At 33.3% G+C, this 14,934-nt stretch overlaps 1 protein-coding gene across 2 annotated transcripts in view; it reads left to right on the top strand.

The window, feature by feature from the left end:
- Nucleotides 1-14,359, top strand: part of PKN2 (protein kinase N2) — a 128,537-nt gene extending 114,178 nt beyond the window's left edge. For both annotated transcript variants that reach the window (XM_082649125.1, XM_082649124.1), the window contains 7 exons: nucleotides 860-1,036; nucleotides 5,632-5,694; nucleotides 6,944-7,020; nucleotides 9,038-9,180; nucleotides 11,310-11,417; nucleotides 11,623-11,703; nucleotides 11,791-14,359. In XM_082649125.1, the coding sequence (XP_082505251.1) occupies nucleotides 860-1,036; nucleotides 5,632-5,694; nucleotides 6,944-7,020; nucleotides 9,038-9,180; nucleotides 11,310-11,417; nucleotides 11,623-11,703; nucleotides 11,791-11,994 (853 nt within the window). In that variant the 3' untranslated portion in view covers nucleotides 11,995-14,359. The remainder of the gene's footprint in view (nucleotides 1-859; nucleotides 1,037-5,631; nucleotides 5,695-6,943; nucleotides 7,021-9,037; nucleotides 9,181-11,309; nucleotides 11,418-11,622; nucleotides 11,704-11,790) is intronic.
- Nucleotides 14,360-14,934: the final 575 nt, after the last annotated feature.

The following is a 14,934-nucleotide window of genomic DNA, read 5'->3' as shown; positions in this document are numbered from 1 at the left end:
TTTGCGTTTTTACATAGTACTGAACAGAGTTGCTTGTGCTATACAGTAGATCCTTGTTGGTTATCCATTTTAAATACAGCAGTGTGTACATGTCTGCTTTGAGTTTTAAGTCAGGTTGATTTACTAAATATTTTCAGGGGGAAGAAGAGTGGTATTTTTTGCTATTTAGGCAAAATTGTTTCAGAGTCAGTAAGTTTGACCACTGTTCTTTTAAGCAGCTTGTAAGAGTTCTTACAGGGAAACCTGTGATAGCTATAGATTTTATAGATAAATTGTATCATTCTCCAGGAGCTTCCTTGAAGTATGTTATAGAATTCTCCATGTAACCTCTTTATTTTCCAGTTAGCCTTCTAAATTAAAATTTTATGCAGTGTATCTTTACCTCTCAGCTTCATATATTATATGATAGAATATTTGGATACCATAGCTTGTGAATTATAAATATATACTGTCCTTGAAATTGCCTTGAGCAGAAAATTTGTATTTTAAAATTATGCTTTAGGTTGCTAAATCCTTTGACCAATTCCTGAAAATTTTTCACAATTCACTCCTAATTAAGCCTTTTTTATTAACTGTTACCACTAGCCATATGTGTGCTACTCTGATACTGTCAATGTGAACTTATGTCATGCTAATCATATTTAGTTTTCATTAATATATTTCTATTAAAGTTATATGTATCAAGTAGCCCAAATTTTTCAAAGCATTTGTAGCAAAACTAGGACACGTTTTATGGTTTTAAAGTTATAATGGTTAAGAACTTTGCTCATTTTAGAGTTTAGTAATTTTTAAAGAATGTTATTTCCAACTAGAACTTAAAAAAAAAATACCAGTGATTTTTAAATGTTTTCTCTTACAGCCTGATGTGTGAAAAAAGAATTTTTGAAACTGTGAATAGTGTAAGGCATCCCTTTTTGGTGAACCTTTTTGCATGTTTCCAAACCAAAGAGCATGTTTGCTTTGTAATGGAATATGCTGCCGGTGGGGACCTAATGATGCACATTCATACTGATGTCTTTTCTGAACCAAGAGCTGTGTGAGTATTTAGCATTTCTCTGAGTTTCTTCATGACTGATTTCTTTCTGGGAAGGAAAAAAGCTCTCTGAATTTTAGATTTATTTTTTTCCCTCATATGGAAAATAGATGAAGAAATAATAGAACTCCTTACTTACCTTTTTGCCATAAATAAATGTATCTATTTTTCTCTGTTGTTCATGTTGAAAATTTCATGGATTACCCTAAATCACAATTGATAATTTAGATATACAATTTAGGTTTATTTTAGTAAAATTTCTTTTTTTCCAGTATATTTTCTCCCTAGGGAATGCCATCTAGGACCATGGCTTTAAATATTAACTATACTCAAAGTACACTGTTAAGTGAAAAAAGAAAATGTAGAAGAGTTTGTATTATATATTTGTATGACATATTTGTATTTGCATTTTAAAGGGTAATTTAAAAGAGTATGTCTTAAGTGTTTGCTTGCATGTGCTTACAATACCTCTAAAGAATATAAAAGAAATTGGTATGCGTATCGCCTCCAATGAAAGGCATGGAATCCAGATATGATACTTAATAAATAACTGGGTATACTGTTTAAAATATATATTTCACTGAATGCTTACAGGATGTCAGGTACTGTGTTAAATATTTTAATTTATCACTAAACCCCTTTTTGTAGTTTTTGAATTTGATATTATATGAAGGTTTTACTTATTCAGATGCAAAAGAATAAATAATAGCAAACATTTGTGATTAAACATAATTATATATATTCTTCCCCTGTTGTTATCCCAGTTTTGAAGCTCTTAAGTGTTGGAGCTAGGATTTGAACCTAGGAAAATGCTCTTAATAGCTACACTGTATATGCAGGTGTTTACCAAATGTATATCTCCAGCCCTTACCTCTTACCTAAACTTCCAATTCCAACAACATTCAGCAGCCAACTTGACTCTTCCCTTTATATGGCTAATAAGTATTTCTTGTTTAACATCTCAGAATGAACGCCTGATATTTCCCATTTTCCCCCACCTCACCCACCACTCCCCAGCCTGTTACTCTTCTAGGCTTCTCTGTTATTAAATGGCAATACCATCTACCAGTTGTTCAAGCCAAAACACAGGAGTCATTCTTGATTCTCTTTTTTCCTTACATGCAACATCCAAATTCTACCTCCAAAACATAACCCAAATCATAAAAATCATAAACCAGTAGTAAAACTTTATTGAATTTTTATCACTTGTCTGTATTCTGACAGCTGACATTTGTGTAACATTTTTACTTTCATTCCTTTGTTTGATTCTCATAACCATCAGAAGTATAATACAGCAGATAGTAGTACTAGGGCATTAGTTCTGATGGATAGTGAAGCTTTCAGAAAAGGAGGCAAAAGCCACAAAATAATAGAAGGCTACTAATAATTAATTCCCTGCATATTTAAAAATTAATATTTAAAAATTAAAAGCAGGGCATCTAGACTACTACTACTAGCCTTGTGCTAACTGCCTTGGGAATTTGTTTTGTTATGCCTTTTCTTTAAAAAATATAAAATCCTATTCTGCCTTAACAAACTTTTTATTTTTGCTGAGAGTACAAATTGTATAGTACCAATGAAACAATTAAGCCCAGTGAAATACAAGAATAAAACGCTTTATTGCAATACTTCATATCTAAAGTACCTCCCTCTAATCATTCAGATCTCACCTCAAATGTCATTCCTTTGGAGGTCTTTCCTCATTACTTTAATTAAAATACCACTGTATCACTAACGTCTAAATCAGGCCACACTCTATTCTATTTTATATTTTATATTCTTCATAGCACTTTATACCTGAAATCACCTTATTTATTTTTTACATTTTTATTGTCTGTCTCCCCTCACTAAAGGGGAGCAACAAGGACTATGTGTATTCTATGTACTAGTGGAACACCTAGAAGGGTGACTCACATATGCTAGGCAAACATTGTATTCTTATTGCTTGAGACGAAGGAATCGAAATTAATTTGAGTCCTAGCTTTGCTGTGTTCTGGCTATGTCGCTTTAGATAAATTAGTTACTCTTTCTGAGAGCTTCATTTTCTGCTTCTGTAAAATATTTATCTTAAAGGTTTGATTTGATGATACCCAGTATACCCAGTTATTTATTAAGTATCATTAGGACAATCTGTTTACAAATAATGGAGCAAAAGAGAAATCAGGGTATTTTTATGATTGTTACAGTATTGTTTTGCCACCAAAATAAGTTTGCTTAAAAAAAACTACCTTAAGCAATTTTAGAATCACATTTGTTTTAATGGACTTAAGCTAAATCTTTTAAACCTATGATAAATAATTACATAAGATCTAATGTATAATCAAATATTTATAAATAGTTGCATTTAAAAAATCTCCAAATTATGGTTCCATTTTTGTAAAAATAAAGAAACACAAAACATATCTACATGTACACGTAAATGCATTCTAAAATTTGAAGGACATTCACCAAACTAACAAAAGTAGTTACCTTTATGGATAGTAGTGGCATCAGGGTGAAATGGAGATGGATGAATGAAAAATTGTGCTTTAGGGTAGGGGTATTATGTGTATTTTATAGAGGAAATATCCATGTGTTACTTGTAATATTAAGAACTGATTCTCCGAAGTGTCTCCTTATAGGGTATTCTACACTAAAGACAGATCTGCATTTTTTAATTCATTCATTTAGTTATTACCTACCTCCTTATTCAGTAAGGCTATTGTGTATCAAGCATTTTGCTAAGCATTTAGGCTAAACACTGAAAAAGACAAACATGGTCCGATCCCTCAAGAGTTAATATTCTAGCTGGGTTGAAGTTTTTCTAAGATCTAAACCTGTTTATCCAATTTCTAGACCTCTTCACCTGTCCCAAGGCAATTTGAGGTCAATATGTGTAAAGGCAAACTCACTTTCCCCACAAAACTTTGGCTACTTCTGTATTTCTCCACCTATTCATTACAATAAAAAGGAAACCTTGAGAGTTATCTTCATCTTTTCCCTTTCCCTCATCCTTTATAGCTAATGAGACACCAAGTCCTATCATGCTCGTTTTAAAGTTTCTCTTGAATCCATCTCTTATTCTCTTTGTTGCCACTACATTAGAGGTGCTCATGATCTTTCATCTGTACTATCATTTTAGCCTTATCTGTTCCTTTTCCCTCTGGATATCTACCTACTTCCACTCCACTTCATACTACTATCAAGAAAGTTCTCTAACATAAATCTGATTATTCTGCCCTGATGAAAATTGTTTGATTTGCTATCACTAAGAGAAGAATTTTCAGTACAGGCATACCTCATAGATATTGCAGGTTCAGTTCCATACTGAAACAAACATCATAATAAAACAAATATAATAAAATGAGTCGTGAATTTTCTGGTTTCCTGGTGCATATAAAAGTTACATTTACAGGGCTTCCTTGGTGGCGTAGTGGTTCAGAATCCACCTGCCAGTTCAGGGGACATGGGTTCGAGCCCTGGTCTGGGAAGATCCCACATGCTGCGGAGCAACTGGGCCCGTGAGCCACAATTAACTGAGCCTGCGCGTCTGGAAGCCTGTGCTCCGCAAAAACAGAGGCCGCGACAGTGAGAGGCCTGCGCACCATGATGAAGAGTGGCCCCTGCTTGCCACAACTAGAGAAAGCCCATGCACAGAAACGAAGACCCAACACAGCCGTAAATAAATAAATTAATTAATTAAAAAAAAAAAAGTTACATTTACACTATACTGTAGTCAATTAAGTGTTCGATAGCATTATGTCTAAAAAAAACCAATATACATACCTTAATTAAAAAATACTTTATTGTTAAAAAATGCTAACAATCATCTCATCCTTCAGCAAGTTGTAATCTTTTTGCAATAATAATGTCAGAAATCACAGATCACCATAACAAAAATAATAATGATGAAAAACTTGAAATATTGAGAGAATTACCAAAATGTGACACAGAGACCTGAAGTGAGCAAATGCTGTTGGAAAAATGGAGCCCATAATGTTACTCCATTCAGGGTTGCCATAAACCTTCAATTTGTAAGAAAACACAGTTGTCTGTGAAGCACAATAAAGTAAAAACACAGTAAAACAAGGTATGCCTGTGTTCATAATATGACATTCAAGGTCCTTCACAACTTGATCTCAGGCTATCTTTTCAGCTGCATCTCCCGCTACTTCTTCCTCATCCTTTACTTCAGCCACAACAAACTCATTATGGTTGTCAAACAGGTTATGCCTTTTACACGCCTATTCCTTTCCCTCTTAGGAGCATACCCTATATTTCCCATACAAAAGTTCTACCTTTGATACCGTCCTGCCTTTATGATGGCATATTGTACTTTCTTCGAAGAACCAGATCAAATGTCTACCCCAAGGGCTTCAATGACTCCACCAGGCAAAGTTAATGGCTTCCATTTTAGAGACTGCATTTTTCTTATTTTTAAATTTCACCCCTAATATTTAGCACATATCTTACTTATATTTCTGGCACATAGTAAGGACTAAATAAATACTTGTGAAATTAGTTAACTACAGAGTTCTGCTTTGAAGCATAAAAGTATAAACTGGGATTCATGAGTAGTGGAATTTATTAAACTTCTTTTGATTTAATTCTTAAAACAGATTTTATGCTGCATGTGTAGTTCTTGGGTTGCAGTATTTACATGAACACAAAATTGTTTATAGGTAAGTAAAGTTTTGATATTTTCTAATTGCTTATTTTGATATGAAGTAGAATTAAAGATAATTAAGAAGGATATTTTGTTTAACCAGCTTCTTAATTTTCTCTTTTGTATGATAACTGATCACTAAAAAAGTTAAACTCCAATTTTGAAAGACATGGTTAACACAGTAATTAATGATAAATTTCTTTGTTACTGGTCCTCTGCCCATTACCTAATTAGAATAGTCAAATTATAAGTTGACCTATGATAACACAATTTACCAACAATATTCATCCTGGTGAATACTTTATATTCAACTGATCCACTTGTGCCAGATTATAAAACATCACCTTGCTTCCTTCATTAAGCCTTGCTGTCAACTAGACAGTGTACTTGGTGACATATCTGATTTATGTACTGGCACAAACTCCTTACCAAATTGCAGACTAGTTCGAAATAGTTCATAGCCCAGCAGTTAGTCTATGGTTAACACTTTGAATAACATTGCTCTAGATCAGACACATTATGGGAAGGCCAGTAAGAATTAAAAGACTGTAAACATCAGTTTATTCGAACATCTAACAATGTTTCCAAGATAACAGTTTCCTAATGGCCCTATTTAACTTAAAGAATAAAATATTTTCAACTTAATTTGTAATCATTTAATATGACTTAATAGCTTCCTCTTTATTTTGAATTATTCTCTTAGAAGGTTAAACCTGCTCCCTTATACCTTACTTATACTGTTTGTTTGATAATTCATTCTTATGGATGGCGTGTAGGCAAACTTCAAAGTTAGTCCAAGTCCGAGAGCTCCCTGATGGTCTTGTGCTTTGGATTTGGCTCTTTCACTGCCGTGACCCAGGTTCAGTCCCTTGTAGGGGAACTGAGATCCCCACAAGCTGCGTGACATGGCCATTAATTAATTAAAGAATTAATTAATTAATTAAACTTGAGTTAAAGATCCATGAACTCCTTCTGAGCTTTAAAATATATATTTAAATAGATCAAACATTTCTCTTTTAGATACATTCTTCCTTTTCTGCATAACGGGGAAAATATTCAGAAATTATTTTTTGTAAAGTAATAAACTTGCCAAAAGGAAGAAAATGAACATTTGTAATATAGTATTTAAATCTCAAACCATAACTTGAAAAAATTCATTTTTAGTAAAGAGAAAGTACGGCTCCTATTAAAATGATATTTTTATTATATTATCTACTGATTTTATTGGTTTTTTTTTCATTTTGCATTTTTTTTATCCTGAACAGAGATTTGAAATTGGATAACTTATTGCTAGATACAGAGGGCTTTGTGAAAATTGCTGATTTTGGTCTTTGCAAAGAAGGTAATTGGGTATTTTAAAGTGCCTTTTCTAATAGATTACTATTCCTTTGTACTTTGGAAGTTTTCAAATTTGTCTGTGGAGAGCAAAATGTATTTTTTAATTTATTAAAAATTAAACTTTAACTTATTCTTTATTGAGACTTACAGGTTGTTCATATAACCTAATTATCATATTATTAAGAATTTATTCTGTGAATATGAATAAGGTTAGGTTTTCAGAAATCATAGTATAAAAATAAGATTCTCTTTGTATGATTAATAATTCTCCCTACTCTAAGAAAGCATTGGTTAAGCACCAAATTTTTTGCTTTGCTGAGATTGTGCAGAGTAAATTATGCGTGCCTAAAAACTTCTCTCCTGCTTCTTAAAACTTTTAACATTTAAAATAGGAAAAATATATGCATATGCCTCAAGAATCTTTTATGTACCTATACGTGTGTGAGTCCACACACAAACATATGTAAATAAATATGTAAACTGGGGAAATTTGAATCAAGAGGTAGCATAAGAAAATATAAAGAGCATGGGCTTAGGCACCACACAGTCCTAAGTTTGAATCCTGGCGCTGCCACTTATTTGCCCCGTGTCTTTGGACAAGTTACTTTTAACCTCATTGAGTCTGTTTCCTTAGCTATAAAATAAATATAATCCTTCTTGTTTAGGAGTATTATGAGAATTAGAGATAAGTATGTAAATAGGTACACTTAATACACTGTATTGTAGCAAACATTGTCTGTCTCCCCCTCTACTCTGATAGCTTCCTGTTTCTTATTCAGCTTTCTTTCCATAGTATATAGTATAGTGCTTGGCACAGCTTAAGTATTCAGTGAATGCTTAATTAATAAGTAATTGGATGAATTAATGAATGAACTTTATAAATCTGTGTCCATCGGTTACCAACTGACCTCCTAATTATTGAATCTAATGAAAGTTTTTTTTCTTTTTTTGGACACTATTGACTTAAATGCTTTTGTTCCTCTAGAGTCTGGCCTTAGCCCATTGCTTTTCTCAGGTAGTTTTTAACTAGCAACTATATTCTAATGATTTCCAAATCTATTATTTCCTTTCCTGACATATATAGTCAACTATCTACTAGACAGTTTTACTTGGTCAGCAGGTACCTCAAACGCTGCACAAGCAAGTTTCTTTTCCTCAGTCTCGTTTGAAGTTGATGGTGCCACAATCCTCTCAATCTCCCAATTTGAAAATGTGGAATTATCCTGGACTCTCTCCTCTTCACTACTTTCTACATCCTGTTAATCACCAAATTGTGCTGACATCTACCGCCTTAATATTTCTTAAGTTTTTCATCTTCCCTCTACCTCTGCCAACCATCATCTTGTTTTGAAAAGACTACTTTAATAGCCTTTTAACTTTTCTGTCTCTGTTCTTTTTCTCCCTCAAATCAGTCTGCCATGTAATTGCTAAAATGCAAAAGGGGCACATATAAATACAAATCTGACCATGGTACGCTGCTACTGAAAACCTTCAGTGGCAAAGATGTGATATACATTGCCCTTCCTGATCTGCCTGCCTCCTTCTCCAGCCAGATCTCTTGTAGCTGTCTGCCTAGTACTTTCTGTTGCAACAACAATAAACTGCTTACAGTCTTTGTCTCTCCACCACTATCACTCATCTCAGCTCTATTTGCTGACTAATGTCTGCTCATCCTTCACTCAACTCAGGTGTCACCTCTGCAGATAAATTACCTGAGGCTCCTCTCCTCCTATCCCAACTAACAAGTCAGCTTTCATAAGATGATGTGTATAATGTGCTTTTAGCAGTTTAGAATACAATGAGACATTTTCTTCAATATGTAGAATGTATATTTGACTAATTTATTACTAAATTTTGAGAAATATATTTAGAAAACGAGTTAGCTAAAGTCTTTAATGTATTTTGAGTTTGATTACCATGCACAAATGTACACCTTTAATTTTGCTTCCTAAGGATATCTTCTAATTTTTTTGCCAGATTTTTTTCTTTGCTAACAAATATTTGAATTTTACCTTTTTCAGGAATGGGGTTTGGAGATAGGACAAGCACATTTTGTGGCACTCCTGAATTTCTTGCCCCAGAAGTATTAACAGAAACATCCTATACAAGGGCTGTAGATTGGTGGGGCCTTGGCGTACTTATATATGAAATGCTCGTTGGTGAGGTAAGCAGTATAAAATAGGTAAAAGGGAAACGTGATTGAAAGAACAAAGCATGTCACTTATAAAACCACTTAATATGTTTCCTGCGTAAGTAGAACTTAAGCTTAATAAATATTTATATATATATTAGTAATTGCCTATGATCCTATATTACCTTCACCATCTTTTTTAGATTTTTATATTATCTGTGGAATGTTTACCAATGCTTCAAAAATAGTTTCTTATATTTCAGTGTTGCTCTGGTTATATTTTTAAACACAATCACACATAACTGATTGTTTCATAAGAAATAGAAAGCAAGAAGACTGATAAAAGGAATGTACTCTGTACCTGTAAAGAAAGGTCAGCTATATATTAGTCAAAAATAAATGTTACCTTCAAAAGCGATACAGTAGAATTGAAAAGATTAACATTTTTTTTCCTACTATTTTCTTTAGATTAACTTAAAATAAATTTCTGGGGGTAACTTAGTTGTATACAGAAATTGTTACACTTAGAAAACAGTGAATTATATCTAATTAATAAAGCAGTAAGAAGAGACTAATCTATTTTGTTATAAATTTTTGGAAATGATAAATTAGGGTGGAATTAAAAAAGAGTAAATATTTAGACAAGTAATTGAAAATTACTTAGATGGGTTTGATGATCTTGAGATGCAAGAAAAATTACCTTGCATTGGTTCATTGTTCTGCCGTTTCCCTGATGCCAATGACCAACCTTGAACATTCTAGGCATGAAAAAACTAGTAGCTGAATGATGAATGACTAAATTATTGAATGTCAGACATTTCTGAAGTTTTGCCCTGTGATTGTCATTTAGTGGCACTTATACCAAACAAGTAAATAAATGAATTTAGTTCATCCAATGACAGTACCTTTTGATATGTCAAATTGGAGTGGAAACTTGGAAAAGGAGGAAAAGAAATAGCAAATTAAAACGTTTACTGTGTGCTAGGCACTATTCTATGTGCTTTATAAGTATTAGCTCATTTCATTTTTCAGCAAACTTTAATGAGCTCAATAGTAGTCTTATGTTTATCTCCAGATGCATAAATAGAGACACAAAGAAGTTAATAGCTTGCTTAAAGTCACACAGCTCTCATATGGTAGAGCTGGGATTTTAACCTGTCTGTAAACCATTGTGGTTTGCTGCCTGCAGGATAGGGTATTTAATATACCCAAATTTATTTCTTTTCTTAAGACCATGGGTTCAGATCTGAATTTTTCACCTCTATTTAGAAAAGCATAAAGATGGAAAGATATATTTTATCCCTAATCCACAGTGGTCTTTATTTTCTGTGAGTGCCAGAAGTACTCATACTAGTTGTTTCTGTAAGCTCTGACATACTTGAACTTTTTTTTTTTAATAGGTTTATTTTATTTATTTACTTATTGATTTTTGGCTGCGTTGGGTCTTTGTTGCTGCATGCAGGCTTTCCCTAGTTGCGATGAGCGGGGCCTGTTCTTCGTTGCAGTACGTGGGCTTCTCACCGCGGTCACTTCTCTTGCTGTGGAGCGTGGGCTCTAGGGCGCAGGCTCAGTAGTTGTGACACATGGGCTCTAGAGCATAGGCTGAATAGTTGTGGCGCATGGGCTTAGTTGCTCCATGGCATGTGGGATCTTCCCAGACCGGGGCTCGAACCCGGGCTCAAACCTGTGTCCTCTGCAATGGCAGATGATTCTTAACCACTGTACCACCAGGGAAGTCCCGGCAGTTACTTCTAAGTGCAGTCATTATGCCTGCAGTCTCTAATTGTGTTTTGCCACCATTAATTTGCTGTTGACTGTGAAATTCAAACCACATCCATGTCTGATGTATTTCTACAAAGTCTGTGCTTCCCTCTGTAGTAACATGTATTACTGTATTTGCCTTACCCATTTCCTTCTGTCTTTCCACAAGAAGATTTCAATAAGAGTATATGGTGTATCCTCTGGTTAGTAGTTACCTATCTATTGTGTGTCTATTGTGATTTCTTGTAGTCCTTATTTGATGTTTTGGTGGGTCTGTTTTTTTGTTTTTCCTTTTTCTTATTTTCCTCACTATCTGGTTCTTGATTGTACTTCAGAACTTTGAATAGATGATTTTACTGTATTGAAACTCATTTTGACTGACTCAAGGATATTTCTTCTAGTCTCCCTTTCCTGGTGATGATGAAGAGGAGGTTTTTGACAGTATTGTAAATGATGAAGTAAGGTATCCAAGGTTCTTATCTACAGAAGCCATTTCAATAATGAGAAGGGTAAGAATTAATGATTTATAAAACTACTGAAATTTTTTAAAGAACATTTCCCAGTAGAATTTTAGAAGTTGTTTTTCAGGTATAGATGTTGCATGGTTTAGACAAACACATACCAAAAGAAACATCTAAAGCTTTGCAAGTTATGAGAATCCTTGTCAATGAGTCCCTGGTCTTATATTAACTTTCTTCCTTTATATTGTGTTAGTTATTAAGAAGAAATCCTGAGCGGCGCCTTGGAGCTGGTGAAAAAGATGCAGAGGATGTAAAAAAGCACCCATTTTTCCGAGTAAGTATGAAAGTTTAAAATTTTTTATGAAACTGTAGCAATTAGGAGTAGGAAACTAAACTGGTCATTTTATATTTTGTAATCCAGCTAATTGATTGGAGTGCTCTGATGGACAAAAAAGTAAAGCCGCCGTTTGTACCTACAATTAGAGGGCGGGAAGATGTTAGTAATTTTGATGATGAATTTACCTCAGAAGCACCTATTCTGACTCCACCTCGAGAACCAAGGATACTTTCAGAAGAGGAGCAAGAAATGTTCAGAGATTTTGACTACATTGCTGATTGGTGTTAAGTTGCTACACAATGTGAAACCAAGCAGACTGACTCATAAGAAGACCTCCTAAAAATAGCAACCCTTCATTTGCTCTCTGTGCCAACAAAAGCTTCTGAGTTTTTTTTAAACATATGAAGATGTGTTTAAAAATACTATTCTAATACCTTCTTGAAAAGTGGCTTCTCAATGTATTTTCAACGTAAATCTGAACACTGGAAACAGTTTCATGGAGTTTAAGCTGAATGAACATCGGCCATGAAAATCTATCAGAAATGAATACTTTTGGATCAATAGTCTTATTTTTTAAAAAAAGGAAGAAACAAAAAAAACCACTCTTCTACAGTCCCTAGCTTTGCTGTACTCCTGTCTTAAATGGAAGGAAAATTAATCAGTTAACTTTCCTTAGCTGTATTTTACAAGAAGAGGAAAAAAGGGCTTGGGATGCTATTACTATTCACACATAGTATGATTCTGTTTGAATAAGGCAAATGCTCTTATTTTTGTAAAGAAATTACTGTAATATCAAAAAAATTAGTTTGTGCACATTTTGGGGCTTTTTTTCTTTAACAGAATGAGTTGATGTATTATAAATTTTCTATATTTATTAGGAGAAAATTTTTATTGCCTTATCTTTACCAACCGTGTAACAGAGCCTCATAGCTTTCCAACAGAGCTACTTGCCAAACAATTATGTTTATTAAACCAACTATGCTGAAACAAACAGGAACAACTAAACATCTACATTTACTTAAAATTTTAAGAATGAGGACTTACTATCAGCCTGAACCAAGATACTGTTACCTGTATGCATTCCCAAAGTCTAGATACTCAGTATGTTCAGTCATACCTTTTTCCCAAACCAGTGAACTGATTACTCCTTTTTTTGATACTGTACATTTATCAACCTAGTTCATCTTGTTCTTGTGTCTACTGTAGAAGGGAACTATATCTTTGTTAAAACATAGGGATTATCATTGTATACATGCTGTGAACATGTATATGTGCAAGTTGTAATGTATTCTATGTTGTAGGTTTATTATTTAATTTCACCACTTCATCACTTTTGTACAGTGGCCAAGCAGACACCTCAGACTCCAGCATTTACGTTAAGTGCATTTGTACATTTTAGGCCACTGGATCCAGATTTTATATTGGCAGTTACTGAGGGCAAAAGCAATATTTTATAACAGAATGTATAAATATTTTTGATAAAACAGTCTATATTTTATAAAAATTATTATAACACTAAAGCTGTACCTCAAAAGTCTCAAAAATAATTTGATCAAATACTTTTTTACAACTCTTCAGAGGATCCATTTGTGGCTTTTTAATGCTCTTATAAGGATAGGGAAGTCTTTCTGCAAGCCATGACTTTTCTACTTGCCTGGAGTTTTGGGTTTTTTTGTTTTGTTTTAATTGTTTTCCCTCCTAGTCTGACTTTATTGTTTTTCCCTAGTTCAGTAATAACATCTTTGATTCTGTGCTTAGCATGTTAGGGCCATCATACCTCAGGAATAGCAAGTTGTTAACTAACCATACTGAGTTAACCATTTAATCACTATGATCTCATGTCTCAAAAGTTGTTCAAGTTTAAATCCTATGAGAAAAATGAAAGCACATTGATTTATAGAGAATTAAGCTTAAAACATTTATGAATATTTCAGCCTTGCCAGGATGTGTTGGCATGTTTTTGCTATACTCTGAGAACAGTTAAATTGTTCAGAGATAATTCCTGTTTCCTTACAAATTGATTATTACCCATGATCCTTTGGGGGAAAATCTTACAGGAAGAGGGAGCAGCAATATGTTGTTTAAAATTCTTTTAAAATGCCAGTTAACTTCCTTGGTGAAGGACAGTAGAGGACCTTAGCTTAATTGTCTGGTTTTAATGTAAACAGTGTTAACACAACATTAAAAAAAACACTAAATACTTTTGAGGTACAGTCTGCTCACCTTTTCTGGTTCTCAAATATGCATAGAAAGCAATGTCTAAAATAGGCGTTTAGCATTAAAAACTGACATAGCATTTTGTAACTACACAGTGTACAGAATTTTTTTTTTAATTGAAGTCAATCACTAAAAAAATTAGAGGGCAGGGTATATTCACTAATTAAGCTGAAGAAAGCACTAATTTTTTTCTGTAGTTTCAAAAATATATATATTTTAGTCAGATTAAAAATTTTTAAACTCTATAGAATGTAAATATATTTTGTTATTACTGTATGTGTAAGTGACTGCTCAAGCACTTTGTAAGGAAATTAAGATATTTTAGAATGGTACACTATGCATTCAAATTAAATGTGCCTTTATGTCATTTTAAGAAAAAGTGTTTTGCAGTCATAAATTACCACAAATGCACAAATTAAAGTTTATTAGATTGTAATTTGTAACTTTGTTTTTAAGTATTATTTCCTTTTGGAAACTTCCTATTGGTCAGAATATGTATTAGCTTTCCTAGATTCAAGATCTCAAAGACTAGTTAACTTTAGTTAGCCTTCTTGCAGGTACTTTTTGTCCTAGGGAAGGGTAAAATCATTAAGAGTCAAACCAAATTGTCTACTTCACTGGTAACAGTGGGGAAATTTTGCATTCGGTTCCTGTAAGTTTAGTAGCATCTTTCATTCAGTGGTTACTTATGGGACGTCTTCTGTGTGCTAGACACTAAGGATAGAAAGGTGATAAAAAAAGGCACCAAAGTCTTCATAAATGAAGAATGGTAAACATTAATGCTAAAATGCAAGCACTAGTACTATATGTACTTTTCTCTTGTTTGAGAATAACTTATTTAATTTTAGAATCTGACCTTTCAGAAAATAGGTAAATGAAAACAGAATACTAGCTATTTTATAGTCATCTTATTCAAAAATTACAAATGGAATATTTCAGAAATGTAAAAAGAACCCTGCTATCTCTGTGACACAGATTAAGGTCATAATGTAATCACCATTGTATGTTGAC

This window comes from Grampus griseus (assembly GCF_964374135.1).
Source record: "Grampus griseus genome assembly, chromosome: 1".
Taxonomy (NCBI): domain Eukaryota; kingdom Metazoa; phylum Chordata; class Mammalia; order Artiodactyla; family Delphinidae; genus Grampus; species Grampus griseus.
Note: the sequence above shows the minus strand (reverse complement) of the source record. Positions and strands in the feature narration are given on the sequence as shown.